Here is a 21988-nt window from a genome sequence, read left to right on the forward strand (position 1 = left end):
GAAGGGACAGTGGGAACATACCAAGGAAAACTAGGTGGCGGGGGGGGCAGGTTCAAGGAAATCAGAAGTGTCAAAGTGATGATATAACACCGTTTAGTACAATGACCCATATCACGGGTGCACATGCAAACATACACGCGCAGGTGTACACATCTAGCTGTACGACTGTGAACCGATGAGGACAAGTCTCTGCATGTGTCTTCAGCTGCCGTGACAAATTTAAAGCACGGTTTACATGCCGATGAGAGAAATAAAAGGAAGATAAAAAAACAGAGACGGGGCAACACTGGTTTGAATAACAGGATTTGTTTATACATTTTAGAACTTTCAGAGGTTTGTCTGTTTCATTTCTCATGGTTTCGAATGAAGGACCCTGACAATGATGACTGTGCTAATGGTAAAGGGGAACTCCGTAGATTTTACACATCAAAGTCTGTTTACAGATTTTGGGGAGTAGGGCTACACATGTCAAAAAGAGGCTGTATAAAAACCTTTTGCGGTTTCAGAGAGATCTTAGTGAAGTCGGTTGGGTCTGAAGATAAATGTTTGGGGTTGTGGGGTTAAAATGATGGGAGCTTACCAGACCTCTGTAGCCTGCTCCTTGTCTTTGCTTGAGGCTCGCTGGTCCAGGCTGCTGGATTGCTGCTGTTCACAAACAAATGTTTAGTTTTGTTTAGTTTTAAGCTGAGCTGGTTAGTGACACTTAAGCACTAACAGAAATGTGTCAATACTAGTACTAACAACTGTCATAAAAACAAAAATTGGCATCAGATGATTGGCTTATTCAACATATTTGTTATCAAGCAGTGGCAACAGGAGCATGTTTTATCAGTCTTCTGAAATCCTGTTGATCTGTCATCTGTCCATCAGCCATTTAGCTTGAACGTATGCTGTTCTGACACAGACACACTAATATCTTACTTCCTATCTGTCCATATTCTTCTCTGTAATCAACAGCACAGTGAAGACCTTTCACAACCTAAATAATGACAAAGGTAGAGGTTAAGAAGTTCCACATGGTTTTCTCTTAATTAATCATGTTAGTTCAGTTTTATATGTGTTGTTTTTACGTGTGTGTGTGTGTGTGTGTGTGTGTGTGTGTGTGTGTGTGTCCAGTTTCTCCTTCTTCGCCCTCCTTGAGACGCACTCGGGCCTGTGGCCTTCAGGCCTTATATGCTGCGTCACTGTTTCTCCCACACGCAAAACACAAACACAAGCAAATACACACCGATGCAGGCTCATGTAGTGTGTATTCTATGCCTATGTCTCACTTTCTGCCTTTCTTTGCTTGTCTTGCTCTGAGCTACGCACACGCAGTGGGTGCCCGCCCCCACATGCACATCCCCTGAAGCCCCTCTGTCTCTTTTCCACCTCCTCACTCTCCTCCCTCGCTTCCAGCTGTGTTATACAGCTAGGAAATATAAGTAGCGGCAGCAGCTATAAATACCGCCTGCCCACCCAAGACTGTTAGGATTATTATTTTTCTTATAATCACTGTGGTCTTGCTATAAACCAGACAGATTATTATCTGGTTTTTGTTCCCTGGTGTGGGTCCCAATTTGAGTATAGCGTCAAACGGCAATGAGTTTCTGCACAGGATTTTTTTTTTTTTCCTTTTGCTTATGTCAGGGAGGTGATTGACTAGAGAGGATTTACGAGGCCTGGTTATGTGCTTTTACTCTGACAGTAGCAGTGGATGAGTAGAGGGAACAAAACGTAGGAGAGAAAATGACGTAGAGCTGCAGGAAGGATGGAAGGAAAAGGTCATCAAGCAGTTGGGTGACGTTCATGAGCTCTGGTGAAGGTGAAGAAGCACGTTTAGCTTTACTATGACAAAGGTTTTAGGGCTTTTTTTTTTTCAGTGGGGGTTGGGCTGTTAGTTCTTTACAGATGGAGCATTTCTGTGTGCTGTCTTAAGCCTACAGCTGGGAGCCAGCTGTGTGAATCAACTTCTCCTCATCTGCTTTATCCATCCTTCCTTCTCTCTCTCTTTTTTCCTCCCCCTGTTTCCTCCGGCTCTCCTCCTTAAAAGGAGTTCAAAGAAATATTTGTGGTTGGGGTATTACGTACCTGATATACTGGCATGCAGAAATAGGAGAGGGGAGGACAAGACAAGAGTTTGATGTTACATGTCAGGCAGAGGAGAAAGGAAGGTGTGTGCATGTAGGGAGGAAAAGACTGACGGTAAAGAGGGAGCAGGGAGGAGAAGAGAGGAGCGGGGTACAGGAAACCACAGGTATGTGCAGGATGGCGGGTGGGTGGCCTGGAGAGAGGACAGAGAAAATGTGGGATTGTGGAGGAGTGAAGGAACAGAGTTATGGGGAGACCGACGAGAAAGGACACACACTCGAATGGATTGGTAAAACCACGTCTGTCGCCTTGATAGAGTTGTTGGTTGAAAACAGTGAAGTGGCAAATGTTAATGTTAATCTAACTACCTTAGAGAAAGTTGCCGCTTTTGAGGGGGAAAAAAAAAGAAATGCATATTGGCAAGCAGTACACATCTGTGCTTGTACAGGTAAATGAAAACAAGAAGAGGCGAACCACTCCTGATCCTAAAACAAACGTGATCAACACTTAGAAAGGTGGTAAAACAGTAATCATGACTGTACTGCTAATGCACTGTCTAACTGTACATGCATGTTACTGTACATTTAATCTCCGGTCTCTCTCGCCTGTGTGTGCAGAGTGCAAACACAGTGACATCTGGTGTGTACACATGACCTGGACAAAGCAGGCACATGATTCAGTGAACAGAGGACTTCATCAGGACTATTATCATCTCAGTTTACAACACATATTTAGCAGTCAAGGGTCACTCCAGCCTTCCTCATGATCAAGTTCAACCTGAGCCTACAATGAAACAAGTGCACATATAAATGCTGTTAATTCCATCACACGTCTGCTGTGTGCCTTTCTTTTGTTGGCGTGCCACACTGCCAAATGAATGGTATGGAAAACACTACTATTCCATCCTCTCTCTCTCTCTCTCTCTCTCTCTCTCTCTCTCTCAGTGTTAGACTATGTGCATAATCTCTGCTGCTTTTATCATCATGCAAAAATGAAAACACAGCTTTCAGTTTGCCTTAACTTAAAAAAATTTTTAAAAATCACTGAAACCTCATAAGTCCTGTTTCGTGTTTGCTCTACTCTTTTCTGCTCAGCCCTCACTTCGTCTGTTCATAGTCATGTTGAGGTGTTCAGGCCCTCTAGTGCCCCGATGTCTGTCATCAGTCACTCCGGCTGTGTAGCAACAAGGGATCAACGTCTCATTCTGCCATTTTGACAAGGTGAGAACCTTCCTCAGGCCGCAGTTTACAGTACAGTGAATAAGTGGGGTTGAAGCCAGGGTTACAGTGTTGACTGTATTAAACCACACTGCTAGTCTAGTAAACATTAGTTCAGGGCTTCAGGGAGTCTTTTCTCAACATGGCTAGAAAATGTCACGCTTGTAGTCTTCCACTCTTAAACCCAAGATTGTTAGTAGTAATTTTACTATGTGAGAGAGGTTCAACTAGGAGATTCACTTATTTTTATGAACATTTATGAACACATCGCTTGTATGCCACACATTTAGCAGTCATTACATTATCAATATATATGAAATACAACATGATTAAATCAAATGGTCATGATGTAGATGTTGATTTTCCTTGCATCAGGTCAAGGTCAGTGAGTAAGTCTTATTGTACATTAGAGTGAGGCCTGTGGCCTTACAGTGTTCATGCCATTGGCCCTCATCGCATTACAGCAGCTGGGAGGAATTCGGAGTCTGGGTAAAATGGGTAAAAAACACAGGGGAGGGTGGGTGGGTTGTGAAAATCAGGGAAGGAGGACAGTCTGTGTTGGGTGGGGGGTTACAAAAACAAAGGCAGAATTTGAAAACAAAGTTTACCGCCGAAGGAAAACAACAGGGCTAGAAAAAGTCAGTGGGTGATGAGAGAAAGAAAGAAAAGGGGGAAAAAATAAAAAACGAAAATGAGGCAGAATCAGGACTGCGGTTGGCTGAGGGCTCAAGCCCCGCCTCCGTTCCTCCTTCACTCCATCTCCAGCCTTAACACAACAGAATCCCCCACAAGCCCAGCCACATCAGGAACGGCTGGCTACATTATAGCTGCCATTATCGTCTCTCAAGTCATAACAGCCAGAGAACACCCACCTCGACTGCTGCTCAGCCAGGAGGGGGAGGGGCGAGGTCGTAAGAGCAGCACCGAGCTGAGAGAGAGGGTGGAGGCAGTGGGGGAGAAGGGAGAGCAGGAGATGGCTTGAGATAGACATAGGGAGCAATGGAAAAGGCAGAATGAGAGGAGGGAAGTAGGGAACAAGGGAGTGGGTGGGGGTGAAAGAAAATACCTTCAGACGGGTGATTTCTCATCACACCAGGCAGTGTGTTGAGTTTTATTTAGGTTGTTTTGTGTGTGTGTGTCTAAATAATAGATTAAATGAGAACACACACATAAGCACAAATACGTTATACTCATTTTCTCATCTGAGAGAAAAGGAGAGATGAGGTGAAGAAGCACTGTCATTAAATGCAGCTTTTTTACATTGTCCAGGGAAGGATAAGGGGGGGGGGGTGTGAGCCCCAGTTTAATGTTACACCCAAGGGTAGAGGACTGTGGAAGCAGAGTGGATCAGGGCAGGCTCAGTCCTTTTGTCTGACATGACCAGTGACCTGTGGAAATGTCTGTCCTCTCTGGAGATTTCCTGAAAGAGAGGAGGAACAAAGCTTTATGAGAATGTCACAAATGACCAAACTGTGCGGGACTGAACAAAGTTTCTCTTTATGTGCCGCAAATACGAACTATCACCTGAGAACTGATTTTGGTGGAACAAATAGCTACCAAAGGCAATTAGAAAAAAAGGTGACTTAATGTGGTCTAGTCAAAGCAAGAACAACATTTGTGAAGCTCAATCTATTTTAACATGCTCCTTCAGCTTTCTGCTAGTTTTGAAATGAAGGAGGGGACTGGTTGTTTAATGCAAGGATATTTAACTTTTATACACACAGCCAAATGTCTGTTGTAAAGAAATATCTAAAATTTGCTAACATCAACCATGAAAAGCATTAAAAAAAAATCAGTTTTTTTTTTCTTTTAACGTTACTCTCCTATCTACATGTTTGATTCCTTACATACAAAGTCAGGATCAGATCTGCTCTTCTAGTTAATGTGAGCCGTTGCTGAATGCTGGGTCTTGCGGTTGGGTTTGAATAAAATAGCATATTTTATTTATTGGTTGGTTTATTGAGTAAGTAGTTGATCCAAATTGGAAATCTATTACGATAAACCGCAGTCAGGACATTTTGGGCTTGTTTGAAAATGCCCAGTAATTGAGCTAATCCAACTACATTCAGGGACTTAGAAAAGACATCAACTCTGAAAAAGTATTACAGTCGCCCAGAATGTAACTTAAAAAAAAAAAAAAAATTAAAAGTGTAGAAGCCATTCTTGGATTTTCATGTGCTGAATGTTTTTCGGGTTGTATAAACACTCTACCTTAAGGCCTCTATTATCGTCAGTTCGCATGTAGCGATGTCTGGCTGTTAGGTGTGGCTTATTTGTATGACATAGGGATGTTGCAGGGTTAGTTAGAGTGTTTTGTGTGTAGAAAGTGGCTGAACATCCTGTCCTCATCCTCAGCTCCTTGGTTTCTCCCCAGCTTGCTGTGCCGCAGTGGAGCAGACTTGTTTAGTTAGCTGTTTGATTTATGACCTTGGGGTTTTTAATATGCTGCTGCCCTATCCCTCTCAAACCCAGCACCACAAAATTACACCGGTGAGCAACTCCTTTAGAGTTTCTCACAAAATACTCACCTAAAATAGCACGATGCCGCAGCACCTGTGTCAGCATCATGCATATGTGAAAGCATCCATCTGTGCATACTTACAGAATATAAATCTGTATACGTGCATTTACATATACAGTACAGTAGATAGATGCACGTATAAACATGGATTTTGCTAATTTAATATAATGCCGAATTGAAACAAGCCTGAACATTTGTCTCTACCTGAAAGTTATCAGTAAGTATATGAAAAATATACATGACATCAGTCACAGAAACAATCAAGTGAAAGCAAGTGAGTGTTGCATTAAAAGTAGATGAACACATATCCATTTAATGATGATGTGGTCCTAGATCACTAAGTGTATATTTGAGTAAATATAATTGTTGCATTCATTATTTCAACTGGAATGTTTAAAGTTAGATAAAACTACAAATAAAGACGATGAAAATGTCTAATTTTGTCCCAAAAAACTTAACTGAAAAAAATTAATTGCCATAAAAACCTGATGCATCACATATGATACACGCATAAAATCATATATCCAGTTTATAATTTATTTTTTTATTATTTCACCTGTTTAAAAGATTTTGTTTGTTCTGTGTTTTCTGCCTCAAGTCACTTATTTAACAATTAACAATGACCATAAACTCTCTAATCTTACCCATGAGTTGTAGGTGTTTCAACATAAGACAAAAAAAAAAAAAAACAATATCATGCTTCACTTGACACAAGCAGCTATTGTAGTGACAATAAATAACATACTGGTTATATGTTGTCATTTATTGTTTCAGTGTATTGCATCTTGGCAGGTAGCATTATGTTTTCCTAGTAGTAGCCACAGTTTCTAAGACTTACTAAACATTTATGCTGGTGACTTATTCGCAGTCACCAGCATTCGCCCTCTCACCTCACCTTCAATATCACAACTGAGGTGAGACCCTTGAGCAAGGCACCGAACCCCCAGCAGCAATGGCTGCCCACTGCTCCGGGTGTGTGTGTTCACGGTGTGTGCACTTTGGGTGGGTAACGCAAATAATAAGGGTAAATAACTTAACTTAACTATGGTACCCTTGTGTATCATACACATGATATACACCCTCAGCATCTGTGTATAATACTAACAGTCATGCACACTTGCTGCCTTGCTCTCAGGAGAAACTTGCTTAAACATATTTTTCAAAAAATTCCAGCTTGCTTATACATAGGTGGTCTCATGCATTATTTACTCTTACTCTGTGATGCACCACAACTTATGATATCAAACATAATCTCTCCAACACACACACACACACACACACACACACACACACAAACACACTGCACTGCACTGCAAATATACTTATCTCCAAAACTCCTGTCAGATATAAACTGGCTACTAGTTTTACACAATACAAACTGCTTCTAATATAGTCACTGTCACACCCACTTTTTTCTGACACATGCACACACTTACACACACACACAAATTCATTCTCTGTAGACTTTGTGGCTACTGGATTTTGCTTCCCCTTGGCAAGACTGACAGGTGCATCACTATATGTGTGAGCGTGTATGTGTGTCAGGGTGTTTGGGAACCCCCTTCTTGGTATTTATTAGTTCTGGACAGCTGAGGAGATCTCTATTTAGCACTTTCAGCTAATTATCATACATGCATCTGAAACAGGCGCTGAATATGTGCAATTAGCCGCGGACCGCCCACCTCATTTGGCCACTTGCTGACTTTGTGTACCAAATCCTTCTGGTGACTTGTGGGTTCAAATAGGCCCCTTCTGCCCTTTTAACACGTGTGCTACTACATACCAGGCCTGGCAACCTGTTCTAGTCTCTAACGACAGAGCTTTCATTTGCAGTGGACAGCAGGTTTCCCAGATTGGGTTTGAACACATGAATAGCAGCAATGTGATATTTTGACTCTGGATTGACAAGGACTTAAGGGCTGAGCTAAAAAAAAAAAAAAAAAAAAACTTGAAAACTAACCCCTAATCACGTTTGCACTGATAAAAACACTGCTACAAAGCACATACAAAAGAAAGTAAATGTATCGATTTAGACCCATCTACACAAAGATGTTAAGGAATCAAATTTTAACAACTTTATCAACATCAAATATGGCTGATTTGACAAAAGCTCAATACTCTTATCCCTTTTTTTTTTTACTTTTCTCCATTTGTGGTAGCTATGACAGTGTGCTGTGTTTATTTGGGTCCTAATTACCTCTTTAAATGAGCCCTGAGTTCCAAATATTAGTGCTTGCACTCATGTGGTTGAATGTAATGAGCAGGTGCTTGTTCCTACAATCTCTCAGCTGGAATTACAATTATTATTACACATCTACTCTTGCTGAAAGACACCGTCTCAATATGAGTTTCATACAAAAGACTGCTCTGTTCTACTCCCGTTTTAATCTCGTTTTGGTCCTACTATCCCCTAGTTGTTATTTGAGCTTAAAGGCAGAAACCTAGAATTGCCTCTGTATGTGTATTCCAGGACAGGAAGTGTGTTTCAGCAAAGTTTGAGGTGTAACACTGTTTAGAGAAGACTGATTACAGCCAAGTCCACAGTTTGTATCATAGTTTTGTCTAATGTGTAGGCATGTATGCACGTCAGTACTGTTAGGCACCCTGCCTGTATACACTCACCCTTTTTACATTTTTTTTCCCATTAAAACTGCAAAAAATGGGAAAAAAACCTTATTCGAGCAAAACATCAAGTTTATTTTCTAGAGCTAAGAATTTTATTTTCCATGTGCTGCTCACTTGTTTTCATTACCTGTTTCCATATTGTTTCCTTAGCTTAAATATTTCCTTACATTTGATTTGATTTAAATGTAACTGATGTATGAGTTATCATATATCATACTGAAGCAGGTATAACACCACTATCTACAAAATGTAACTCCTTAAATACTTTTAACACAGTCTTCACTAAGTGCCTTCAGCTATTGATGCTTAATAATTTGACCAGTAACCTTTAACCTTTAACTTACTATTATATTTTCATTTTAAATTTCCACCTTTACTTACGTAATGGATTAAGGACATTAGTACAAGATCTGTTCGAAGAGAACTTATTTTGCCCTTGAGCTGTTCTGCTATTTGGCTTGCTCTGTTATTAACCTCCTACATATACTTTTTTTTTTTTTTTACCCAACCACAATTGTTTTGGTCTGTTTGGCTTTTCTTTCCAGTGCAGTTTAACTTAGTTTGGTTTTGTTGGGTTTGTTTGGATTTCCTCACATCATTCTAACCGTGTCCTTGTCTGTGTGTGTGTGTCAGTTCTAGGGTGTAAGGGGAGCAGAAGGTCTCGGAGCTCCAATGCCAGTGGACATGCAGCCACACCAGGGGCTGTATCACTATGAGACGTCACCAAGCCAGCCCTCCAGAGGGTAAGACAGCAGTTGACGTGCCATGTCCATGTATACATATAACATAGAGAAATTCTGTTTTATTTCTGTATAACTGTGTAATGGAGATTTTACTTGTAAGTTATGTCAAGGAACATTTTTGGCCAACTGATAAATCTGCGATAGGTAACATCAATAAGACTGTTGCTGGCTCTAGTCATATGTTAGAGCGATTTCTTGATGAACAAAGGTTTATCCTCCGGTCACTTCTGTGGATCTCCTGCACATCCAGCCATATACATGCACAGGCATGAAGGTATCAAACCTGGCAGGCTCATAGTGACAACTCTTTGTGAATCCCCCTAAATTCCACACATTGTCATTTTTACAGGATCAAAAACTCTCCCGAATAAATATCGATACAGTCTGAGGACGCAGAAGCTCATGTCCGGTTGCAGTTTTTGTGGACAAAGCTCTAGCTCAGCCCCTCACTCCTCCCTCTGTCCTGTCCTCCTTCCCCCTCTCTCCCTTCCTCATGCCACCCAGGTTGCGGCCTCTCTCTGACAGCTGCTAATTACAGGCTGACCAGGCCCCGCTGCGCTCTGCATGACTGCCTCGCGCCCCGCTCAGGTTACCCAGAGTGAGGGAGAAACAGAGAGAGTTGGAGAAAAAGGTGGCTGAGCAGGACAGAGAAAGACAGAAGAACAGGAGGAGGAGGGAGAAAGGAAGAGGAGATAGAAAGAGACAGAGGACAGAGGGGGTTTTGGGGGGGGGGGGGGGTTACAGAGGAGTAGAACAGAAGGGATAAATGGTAGAAGAGAAAGGGAGAAAAGAGTGAAATAGGAGGGAGATAAATTCAGGGGGGTGGGGACCAGCACAGTGGATTAGAGAGGACAGATTAAGCTCCTGTGTGGAATACACATTGCGATGAAAGAATTAAAGAACTCAAAGGACGACTTAGGAGAAGGTGGATAGATGAAGTCTGCCCCTTTAGGAAAGGAACGAGAGGGGCAGAGAAAAAGAGGCAAAAAACAGGAGACACATTTTGAAGTAACCAGTGAGACTGAGGAAAGAAAGGTCAGGGAATATTTTGAAATTCATGAGAAGGCTGGAACGTTCCAATAAAGCCTCACTTCTTTAGTTGGGAAGGGGAAAACCCAGACGAGTAAGTTTCCACAGCATAAAACCAAGATAAAGGCTATACACCATCTAGTGGTGAGAAGGTGCTATCACAACAGTATAGTGTGGCGATAGGATCAGCCTCCTTTGAGTCTGTGTACCACTTTAGAAAAGCATAAATTATTTTTTAATATAATTTATTATATTATTATATAAATATTGATTTAATCTGTCACCTACCGACACAGAGTATGTCCTTCACTTTTTAATTTTTTTCTTTTACTGCATTAGAAACAGTGTAGCATTTTTGGGTTCAAAAAGCTATTTATGAAGTACATAGAGGAATAAGAATTTAAAAGAGTAAATGGTGTTGCAAGACACCTAGAGGTTGAAACAATAGTTGCAGGATGGAAATTTATCGCTTCTCTGATACTCTGACATTTACAGAACACCAAATAATCTATTTTTACAGCTCCTATCAAGATTTTTTTTTTCCCCCAGTGGGCTTTGTTAACATTATTTCAAGATTAGTTTTCATTGTAAATGTGTTTCTTTGATATTCACAGTCTAGTCCCATCAGACCAGTCCCTCTACAACGATGTGTCTTCTCTGCGCGCCCCGCTCCTCAACGGCCCTCCCCAGGACTGTCGCACCATGTATAATCCCATGACTCCTAGTTTGACTCATGGATCAGGACCAGGACAGGGGATTGGCCACTGCATGGATCAATATATGAGACCCCCTCAGGCCCCTCCACCTCACAGTATGATGGGCCACAGGGGAATGCTGCCCACAGAGGGTGAGTCAGAGTATCTTTTACATCTCCTTAATCTCACAGCTGGAATTGATTTAAACTTAAAGATACCTGAGAGACTGAGTCAGAAACAGAAACCACCCAGTTTTCTACATCAGGAAAAATGAGCAAACAATAGAAGGCTAATTGTACTGCTGAGACATAATGTGGAATTGCAGAAAAACGGCAGTTTAATCTAATTCTAATTGCTGTTTTGACCTTGGTAACCTAAGAAGAAAAAAAAAAAAAAAACAGACCCACTAGGGATAAAATATAAATACTGATCAAATGTCATCTGCTTACTGTTACTGTGTGGCTTTTACATAATAATACATCGCATTACTAAGAGGTATCAAAGAATAGACAGTTGCTAGTAATTCCAGATGTCTAGTCTTTAACCCACATAGTTCAGGAGTTAGTGTTAATATAACTAGTATGGGCGCTGATGCAAGGTCTTTCCATCCATTTGTGTGGCATTTCTACCTCTTGTCACTGACTGGTTTCCATAATTTTGTCTTTTATCCTCCAAAAGCCTTTTTACAAAATGTCCCAGGACAGTGAATTTTCTCTCTCCCTCACTTGTCATTACTGACGAGCCACATTTTCCAAATGTGTTTTGCAGCTCTACCTAAAACATCCGATGACATTTTTGTTATGTGTTGACCTGCAACCACCATAGTGTTGTGTACACTATCTCAGTAGCTAAGGAACTATTTGTCTGCTTTTGAGCTTGAGAGATGTTAATGTATCTGTCTGTCCTCAATTCCTTTTAGGTGGCAACGGCACCCCCTACTGTAACCAGAACAACATGATGTCCTCCCATCATAACTTCTGCCAGGTTCAGCCTGGTTCTGATCAGATTGGGTCAGGTGATGGTAAGGGAACGGTCTCATATTAGTACAGAAGTGGTGTTTCATGCTTGATATTAAATTTATATAAATCTTTTGTGTCATTGTTTCATGTCATTCTCTGCCTCTTTTAGGCTCGAGGTTCTCCACACCCCGATCCATGCTGAAGCTGAGCAAAAAGAGAGCGTTGTCCATCTCTCCTCTGTCAGATGCCAGCGTAGACCTGCAGACAGTCATCCGAACATCACCCAACTCCTTGGTGGCTTTTGTCAACTCTCGCTGCAACCCCAATGGGGCCAGCTCCTATGGCCATCTCTCTGTGAGCGCCATGAGGTCAGATATTTCTTTGTTCTACATACTAAGCTCAAAATGCATTTAAAAGTTATTAGAAATATCCATATGTAAAAATTTATATTCAAAGTACTCTGTTGACCATTTCATGATTTTTAATATCCTGACAATATGTAGTGTTTTGTCCCAAAGCCTTTGTTGTCACTGCCTTTGGCCTCATTTGGCCAGATTCAACAGTAATATTTGATGCCCAATGTGTGATGAGCAATGACACCTCTAAACCGATCTTCACTGTTCTAGTCTCACTTGAACTGCAATAAAATAAAAAAACACACATATTCAACCATGCTTATTGTTACAATCTTGAAGTTGCAGCAAGCAGGCCAGTTGCTCAGCAAAATGGGGTGATGGAGGTATTTACACACATGTAGACACATGCACTGAGGCAAAAAAAGTTAAATAACAGAGTCAAATAATGAGAAAAAGTTTCATGCTTCAGTATTAAAAAGAGTGAACAAATATTCATATTTTAATACTGACCACTTATTATATGTATTTTAATTCCTTTGACTGCTTTGCTGGTTTATCAGTCTATGTTGTCCTGAAGTTGTTATATCGTCATGTTTTTTATTACTCCATAGTCCATCCATGGGTTATTCCAGCAACATAAACTTCCAATCCAGGCAACAAGGTTCCATTTACGGTGGAGGCGGGGGAACACCTCTGGGTGGACACACTCCAGGTCCCTGCCAAGCTTCCCGCTTGCCTCCACACAATCCTCGGCTCCACGCTCCCCCCAAGCATGGACATGTAAGGCAGCTCCCTCATTCACTTTACAAAGCACTTAGGGCGATTCTATCGGTGCACCTTGTGATACTGACCAATGGGAGAGGATGGATAGGTGTTGGATAAATCAAGCTAAGGTTGGCTGATGTATGTATGTTTTGTTTTTTTGTAGCTGAAAACTGAGCCAGGGTTGGGAGGTGTGATGGATGGCATAAATGTGAAGAGCCTGGAGGAAAGATCAGAGGGAGATGTGGCTAGTCCTTCTTCCACTGGCACTCAGGTACAGTAATTGTCTTATTCTCAAAATGTCCAAATTTGATTTCCATCTATCCATCCATCCATTTTCTATACCTGCTTTTTCCTGAAAGCCAGGGTCACGGGGATCTGCTGGAGCCTATCCCAGCTCTCTCTCGTGTGAAAGGCAGGGGTACACCCTTGATTTCCATTGTAATTTTTAAAAAAATATTTGAGAAAGAATCTCCACCATATCTGAAGTGGGTGCGATGACTGGCTGATATATAATATAGGACATATGTGACACCATACCTATGAATGGCTTTAAAATAAATGCACATAGTAACAGTGCGTAGACAATTCTACAGCATTACCTTTTAACTTCAGTTTGTTTGGTTTGTGCACATATGTTTCATCAGGACCCACTGCTGGGTCTGCTGGATGGCAGAGATGACTTGGACAAAGAGGATGGGAAACCTGAACCTGAAGCCATCTATGAAACTAACTGTCGCTGGGAAAGCTGCAACAAGGAATTTGACACACAAGACCAGCTAGTTCATGTAAGAAATACTGATCTAAAGACACTGTGAATTGGAAAAGGGAAAAAAAAGGAATAACAGGGCAGTCCTGAGCAAATCCAAGATTACATTAAATCATCTTAGTAGTATCATCTACAGTATATCACTTTATTAAAATTTCCCTGTTTATCTGTTTACTCTGCAGCACATCAACAATGAGCACATCCATGGAGAGAAGAAGGAGTTTGTGTGTCACTGGCAAGAATGCTCCCGAGAACAGAGGCCCTTCAAAGCCCAGTACATGCTGGTGGTTCATATGCGCAGACACACAGGAGAGAAGCCACATAAGTGCACTGTGAGTGAACCCTCAGGCCCTCTGTCATGTCTCTGTCATGCCCTCCACGTGAGCTGCTACTTTAGAAGCCCTCAAAAACATCTTCTGTAATTAGAAGGAAAACAAAAACTAGATTTTCAAATGAAACTTTCATTGATTTTGCTTTTTCAAGGTAAACTCCAAAAGATTCTAAATTCAAAGTAAATAAAGATATTAGTTAGGACTTTCTGAATGTGTTGTCTTTATTGCAAATTGGCTTACAAAACCAGAATTTCTATTTCTGCTTTAGTTTGAAGGCTGTAACAAGGCCTACTCTCGCCTGGAAAATCTGAAAACCCACCTGCGCTCCCACACTGGGGAGAAACCATATGTGTGTGAACATGAAGGCTGCAACAAGGCTTTCTCCAATGCTTCAGACCGGGCCAAGCATCAGAACCGAACTCACTCCAATGAGGTAATGCAGTGTACCACTAAAGTCATAATATCATATCCAGAATCTCAGGTTTAAAAAATAATTAGGAAAAGTTATTTACCTAAACACCTTTATCAGATCTTGGTTTGCATGTGAACCATGAGTGACGTCTTGCACTTTTGCAGAAACCTTATGTATGTAAGATCCCCGGCTGCACTAAACGGTACACAGACCCAAGCTCTTTGCGTAAACACGTGAAGACTGTACACGGCCCTGAAGCCCACATCACCAAGAAGCATCGTGGAGACACAGGCCCTCGACCCCCTGGCTCAACTATGACCCCTGCAGGCCAGAACTCTGAACTGCTGCTGGAGAAAGAGGAGACTCGCAGGGAGGACTGCAAACTCTTGGCTCCTGAGAATCCTCTGGTGAGTGGCAGATCTTATAGCCTCTTGACAGACTGCAAGGGCTTTTAAAAATAAGAAAATAAATTAAAAATAAGTTACATTCAGTTTTTTCAGTTCATTTGGTACAAATTGCATATTCTTAACATTTCAGCCATTTGAAAAGGGTTTTCGGTAATTTAAAGTAGACATCAAAATACATTATTTCTTTCAGAAATCCCAGCCGAGTCCTGGTGGTCAATCATCCTGCAGTAGTGAGCGTTCTCCACTGGGTAGTGCCAACAACAATGACAGTGGAGTGGAGATGAACTTAAATGCAGCAGGCAGCTTGGAAGATCTCACAGCGCTGGAGGATGGTGTAGTAGGCGGAGGAGGAGGAGGAGGAGGAGGAGGGGAACCAGGAAGTATAGGAGGAACAATGGGAATGTCAGCACAGGCTTTAAAGAGGTTGGAGAACCTCAAGATTGACAAGCTGAAGCAAATACGTAGGCCAACGCCTCCCAGCCGCTGCGCCAACAACAAGCTACCTGCACTTCCTGGTACGTTCTGTGACTAAATCATTGTGGGCATTTTATTTGCTTATATTGATTTATACTGAAGTGTGAATTGTTGCACAGAATAGAATTTCTCAAATGGACTTCTTATAATATAACAGACCTATACCTCCAAAATAAGATGTACCAATCAAAATAAACATTCATGGTTAAGTTTGTTGCATTAGCTCTTAGATTTTCTTTTTAAATTTCTATTTTCAGGTTCAGGAGAGAATATAGGAATGTGTGCACCTTCTCCGCTCCTCTCAAATCGACGTGTTATGGAACTGTCTAACCATGAGTTAGGAGGGGGAACCTCCATTGGCTGCAATACAAATGACCGGAGAGGAAGTGGCACAAGCAGCCTAAGCTCTGCATATACCGTCAGCCGCCGCTCCTCGATGGTGTCTCCTTACCTGTCCAGCCGGCGGTCCAGTGAGGTCTCACAAATGGGAGGAACGGGAGGGGGTGGATGTCATCTCCTTGCCCCAGAGCAGAGTGTGGCAGACCCGCTCTCTCCGGAGACCAATCGCAGAGGAGCACCATGTCCTGGAGGTGGAGGATTGCCAGGTCTGCCTAACTTAACACCTGCCCAGCAATACAGCCTAAAGGCCAAATACGCTGCAGCAACTGGTGGTCCACCACCGACTCCTTTACCCAATATGGAGCAGCCTAGAACTCCAGGCAGAAGAGGAGGTATTTTGAGTGAGTACCAGGGGCAGCCACTGCCTCCTTTCCTTCAACAAGGTGGTCCTCGTAGACACAGTGCCAACACAGAGTATGGCACTGGTGTTATCTACCCTCATCAGGCTCCAGGCAATAACAGCAGGAGAGCTAGTGACCCAGTTCGATCAGCAGCAGATACACAAGCTCTCCCAAAACGTTTTAATAGCCTTAATAATGTAGCCATGATGGGAAGAAGGAATGCACTGCAACACCGTGGCTCTGACAGCAGCCTTGCCCGACACATATACTCCCCTCGGCCTCCTAGCATTACAGAGAATGTAATGATGGAGGCTATGAGCATGGAGCCCCAGCTTGCCCCTGGTGATTCCAGGGATCGTTCCATGATGATGCCCCCTGGAGAGAGAAGCTTCCTGGGATATCAGCCACAGCATCCAACTCTTGGAGGAGTTGGTGGTGGAGGTCCTCTTTCAAATCAGCTCTCCCCAAGCCATGATTCTCTGGGCTGTCCAGACCAGAGGTATTTGCAGGGGCACTACGAGAACCAGGGAGGGGAAGTCACTTCCAGTGCTGGTGGAAATCCAATGGGCCAAACAAGGTCTGTTCACCCAGAGGGCATGTCTAATACACTTCTTCAGCAGGCTGAGTACAGTATGAGCACCTGCCAACTCAGTCCTTCAGGCCCCCATTATCCTGGCATAGGCCAGGGTGGTGACACAGGAGGTCCATGGGGTGACACCCATAGCCAAGTCCAAACTAGCCATACTCTCCAGAACCAGCAAGGAATGCGGTATTCAGATCCCAGCCTGCAGTCTCAGCGGACTCAGGCCCACTTCAACAATCAGACAGGCCTCTATAACAGTCCTGATGGAGCACATAAACTCACCATTAAGCCTGAGCAGCAATTCCATCCTGGGATGGGAGGTGGAGATTCCTGTCAAAGTACTAAGCTCCAACAACAGATGCTCCTCCAGCAGTCTCAAGGTTACCCACAACCACATACAGGACAGGCTATAATGAGGAACTCTAACAATCCCATTTGTGATTTTCAAGTCCAGAACCAAAACTCTTTTCCCAGTGGTGGGGGCCTGAGTTTGGGCTGCACTGGGTCTGCTCTTGCAGATGGACAGAGGTCAGAAACCCCCATGATGCAAGTGAAGGAGATGATGGTGAGGAACTATGTGCAGTCCCAGCAAGCACTCATGTGGGAGCAGCAACAAGAGCAGCAACAGCAGCAGCAGAGTGGAATAAAACCTCCTCCTCTTTCTGATAGTATGGATATAGGTGGGCAGACAGCACTGATGCAGCACAGTCCACAGCACCAAAACCAGAATCTTTACTCCAACCAGACCTATCCTTCCTACCCCAACCAGAACCTGGTCATGAGCCCTCCAGCCCACAGCCGAGGGCTCAGCTCTTTGACACCAAAAGACCAGCAGCTGACAGGTCTCCAGGGCTCATGCTATGGCACAGAGATGGTGGTCCCCAGGCCTCCTCAGGGACGAAAACCTCTCAGTCGCCAGAACAGCTTGTCACAGGTAGGGGGAGCCTACTTGGGCAGCCCACCCCACCTCAGCCCTGGCCACTCTACTTCCAGCCCCAGACGAGCGGTTCGACTGCCTCCAGTCCAGCATCCACAGCATCCACAAAGTGAACTGTTCTCTCCTTCCAATAACAACAACATTTATTATTCTGGTCAGATCAACATGGATGTGGAGAAACACATTGACCCCCAAAATGGGTCTTGTATTAACCACCAGCATAATATGGCATCCAACCTGGACCCAACAGGTGGAACTAAGTCTTCCCCCATGGCTCCGTATCCTGAGTCTGGCCCTATCTCCAATGCCTTAGAAAACCTGGACCTAGACAATGCTCGCATAGACTTCACCTCCATCATCGATGATACTGAATCTTCCTCATTCAGCCCAGTTAACAACACCCTCCAGGGTCCACCTGGCTCTTCATCCCAGGCATCATCACGCCTCACCACCCCTCAGACTTCTGTCAGCCTAGCAGCAGGCTCTGGCCTGTCCAACATGGCTGTGGGTGACATGACGTCCATGCTTACCTCGCTGGCTGGAGAGAATAAATACCTGAACACTCTGTCTTAGAAGAAGACTCTTGGGGAGCTCAACATATATTCAAATTAACAATCAAATAGAGGCCTTCACTGAGTCTTAATGTAAAGAGTCTGGGATTTAAAACATTTAAGTCCTGTTGCTTATGGGTTTTTTTTTTTGTTTGTTTGTTTTTTTTTCTTGTACATTGCTAGATCAGTTAGGGTAAGACTGTCAAACTTTTGAACAGAACATTTGTCTGGGCTGTTTCATGGGTACCATAAGCCTTCAGGTGTAAACCCAACAAATTACCCCTTGACTCAGGCAAGGGATCTGTTGTTGTTGGATAACCAGGATTAAAAATATGTAGTTGCATTTTGGTTGTAAATTGAGACTAAGGTAGTTATGTGGTCCCCATCACAAGTTCAAAATGATAAGAATCCCTACCCAAAACCTTAAAACCAAAGGTGCCTGAATAATCTCCTTGCTGCCCTGGTACATGGTATTTTTTGTGCCTTTTGGTAAAACACAGAGCTAAATGCCTGATATGAAATTAGTACTGAACCTTCAGGCATTCCAGTCACATAGGGCTGTGGCAACGGAGGAGCAGAGAAGCATATATGTAAATAAGTTTAATATACATTTTATGTATGTTCTGTATATGACATTGGATAACTCATCTCCTGTCGTAAGATAGACTGCTTGGATTCTGAAGGCCAATGAGAGTAAGTGTGATGGTTGTTTGAAGAGATGAGAAAGATATACTTTTAGTGATTGAGAAATATTTTCTTGGTGCTACTAAATATTAATCTGTATTGCTAGGGATTTCTTCCTTGTTATGTGCATCACTCTCTGTACAAGCGGTATATCAGTATTCCCACATATGCGCAAATGCAGACACACACAAAGCCTACGCACAGACACTCAGGACTTGTTTGAATCTTTTGTGTTCAGATTATGTTGTAATTGCGTTTCCAGACAGTTTGCGTTTGCACTCCATATGTTTACTGTAAGTGTTCCTAAAGCAGCTGTGTACTTTTTAACATTGGTTTTTATAATGGCAAAACAGAAAGCGGCTTTTTTTTTTCTTTATATAAGGTACATACATAGGGGGTAACAATCCCCCTCCACGGTAATGCCTGTTATATTCAAACATATGCCTTTGGACAAAATGACCATAGCTATGACTATGATTTAGTCATAGGTATGACTAAGCAGAGGTTGATGGCTATATGAAGCCTGAGTCAGCTGGTTTGAATCTGGTAAAAGATCAATAATAGATATCTACACTTTATTTCAGAAATTGAGGTACAATTATAGTACAGTGCCGATGCACTTTGGCTCTAATCCCAAAGAGGAAATTCTCTGTTACTAATTCAGGATAGTGGATCAAGAACCAGGAGTTTTATTAATTGCTGCCACTGTAGTAAAATACGTATTATATAGGTACACTGAGGTACTTTCATGCAACTATGGAGTTGCATCACACAAACGAATGCTGCAACTCTTGTTAGGAGAACAAATTTTACACTGTGGCTTTGCACTGACTATAGCACTGTGTGGAAAGGACTCTCTTATGACTATTCACGTGAACCTCATTTAGATAAGAATAAACAATTACCACAGTATTTTAAAATAGTCATTCAAGTACACATCTGAACACAGCTAGACTCAATAAGGTCACATGAAAGCCTTGCTGAATCATTTAATGTGGCTTTTCAGAATTAAACAGCAGCTTCACTTCAAAGTGTTACTAAGCATTAGCAGGAATGAACATTTATTAATTTTGGAAAAAGTGCACAACCTACCAAAGACACCTTAAAAGGACTATTTGGTCTATTTTAACACGCTAACACTAGCAATAAGGGCATGAACATTGACTGATAGTGCTGTTCTTTAGAATGTATGAAATGTTTTGTATAAAATTATCTTTTTATATTAATGAACTTTATGGATGTTGCCTTCTGTGTGTGCGTGTGCGTGTGTGGTTTTTTTTTTATAACTCATCCTTCGTTCTGACTTTTTGCTGGCAAAAGAATTTCACCTTTAGCAACAGAAAAGCTATAATAGTAGCATTAACTATAATAGACAAAAGCCAAGTGTTATATTTTGTGTACAATTTTCTACATTTTTATACAAATGCGCTATATTTTACCAGTTTGTGAATAAATGTGTTCAGTTTGGGATGGATGCAGAATGTTTGTCAAACTTTTGTTGTTTCACACTCATTGTCAAAATCATTTGGCTGTGCCTGGTGGACTAATGCAATGACTCCTTTGCACCATTAGAGTGCAGTACACCCTGAGAACAAGTGCAGATAGTGCAGAGTATCTATTACATTCACTCAGAATGAATTCTAATTGTATGACTTGAACGCTGAACTTCCTACATAACATTTTTATCCCTCATTCGCAGAATAACTCTCTGTTTTCCATAATTGGTTCAACTTAAAATAACTGAAAGTCAATTAATTCTGAATGATCTTTTCTTTTCCCTAATTAAAAAAAAACACTTGTTACAAATAGGATTTATATCTGCCTGTCACAGCTGCCTATTTTGAGCTGCAGTGACCTGCTAGGCTGTGACAGTAAGAAGTGGATAAGAGTGTTGAAAATGACTACTGTTGGTGACATCAGTGCCTGGATGGACTCTCTGTGGTCGGTGGGCACTGGCATTGCGTGCTGCTGAATGCTGTAGGAAGAAAAACTACATAAATCCTGCTTGTAAAATATTATCAATTTGACATATCTACTTTAAAAGACATCACATAAGAAAGTGGTGGGAAACCTGGGAGAAGAAACGGGAGTAAAAAAAAAAAAGTTCACTGTTTTATATAATAACTTCTACTAGAAGTTTCCGATCTTTTTGTCTTGTGACTCCTTAAAATGAAGTCATGTCTATTTGTGATTCCCACATCATAGGATATGGTGGTGTGGAAGTGAGTTATGAGCAGTGCAGCCAGAATTATTTTTTCCCTTAGATTGAAGCAAAATTAGATAAAAGACAGAAAAAAATAAATATAATTTGGTGTATCAGAAGTTTTTTCTTTTTTTCTTTCATCCATTTAAACACCCCTCAGATTGATCTCGGGATGCCATGAATTATCGCTGTACAATTAAAACTACACAGCCACAAAGTAAAACTGATGGGTGTGTAACTAGAAGATATCCCCTTAAGTATATGCTTATCCCACTGCTGAAGCATCAAGTTACATTACATAAACACTGGTATACTTTTATTGCTCATCACTTACATTACATTACATTGACAGGAGGGCAGATTAATCCAGCAAATCCCTTCTCACTGTTCATAACTGCAGCTTGTGTTTTCATATTGATTTGAAACTTGACTTCATGAACCCATCTTTTAATTTAAAGAAAAACTGCCTGCAGTTGTCCATTAAAAAAAATTGTGTAACAAACATAGTCGCAGTCAAAAATCACTTTTTCTAAACTGGTGTTCAGGCTGTAGCCTTTAATTACCGGTAACCATGGCAACATTGCCTCCCTCTGCTATGTGCAACCTTTGCAGCAGGTCAAACAAGGTGGTTCTCACTTTAACAAACCATGGCTTAAATGACTTGACTTGATGACTTTAACAGGTTTATGGTAAGTGTCAGCACATTCAACTGTTAGAATAACTGTAATCACAGTATCCTTACACAGAAAACTAACAGTCTTCTCCACCTTGTCTGTTATTTTCATAACTGACTTTGTAACAGACCTCACTGTGTGCTAATATTATTGTTTTACTAGTCTTCTGTGTTTGGTGATCTTGATTTAATGTTATAAAGTAACGATTTGACATGATACCACTAACGTTACTTTTCACAGTGTTG

The 21988-nt window shown here is 41.8% G+C and overlaps 1 protein-coding gene across 2 annotated transcripts in view; it reads left to right on the plus strand.

Annotated features, from left to right (window-relative positions):
- gli1 (GLI family zinc finger 1) overlaps positions 1-18662 on the plus strand; it is a 41882-nt gene extending 23220 nt beyond the window's left edge. Inside the window, exons 2-14 of one of the 2 annotated variants that reach the window (XM_026307769.1) lie at positions 3165-3290; positions 9067-9176; positions 10820-11052; positions 11820-11921; positions 12029-12227; positions 12827-12995; positions 13144-13251; positions 13625-13765; positions 13929-14078; positions 14347-14511; positions 14655-14897; positions 15088-15412; positions 15629-18662. In XM_026307769.1, the coding sequence (XP_026163554.1) occupies positions 9106-9176; positions 10820-11052; positions 11820-11921; positions 12029-12227; positions 12827-12995; positions 13144-13251; positions 13625-13765; positions 13929-14078; positions 14347-14511; positions 14655-14897; positions 15088-15412; positions 15629-18204 (4482 nt within the window). In that variant the 5' untranslated portion in view covers positions 3165-3290; positions 9067-9105 and the 3' untranslated portion in view covers positions 18205-18662. The remainder of the gene's footprint in view (positions 1-3164; positions 3291-9066; positions 9177-10819; positions 11053-11819; positions 11922-12028; positions 12228-12826; positions 12996-13143; positions 13252-13624; positions 13766-13928; positions 14079-14346; positions 14512-14654; positions 14898-15087; positions 15413-15628) is intronic. The other variant, XM_026307768.1, reaches the window with a different exon arrangement.
- The last annotated feature ends 3326 nt before the right edge of the window (positions 18663-21988 follow it).

The sequence above is a fragment of the Mastacembelus armatus genome, chromosome 5, assembly GCF_900324485.2.
Source record: "Mastacembelus armatus chromosome 5, fMasArm1.2, whole genome shotgun sequence".
Classification (NCBI taxonomy): domain Eukaryota; kingdom Metazoa; phylum Chordata; class Actinopteri; order Synbranchiformes; family Mastacembelidae; genus Mastacembelus; species Mastacembelus armatus.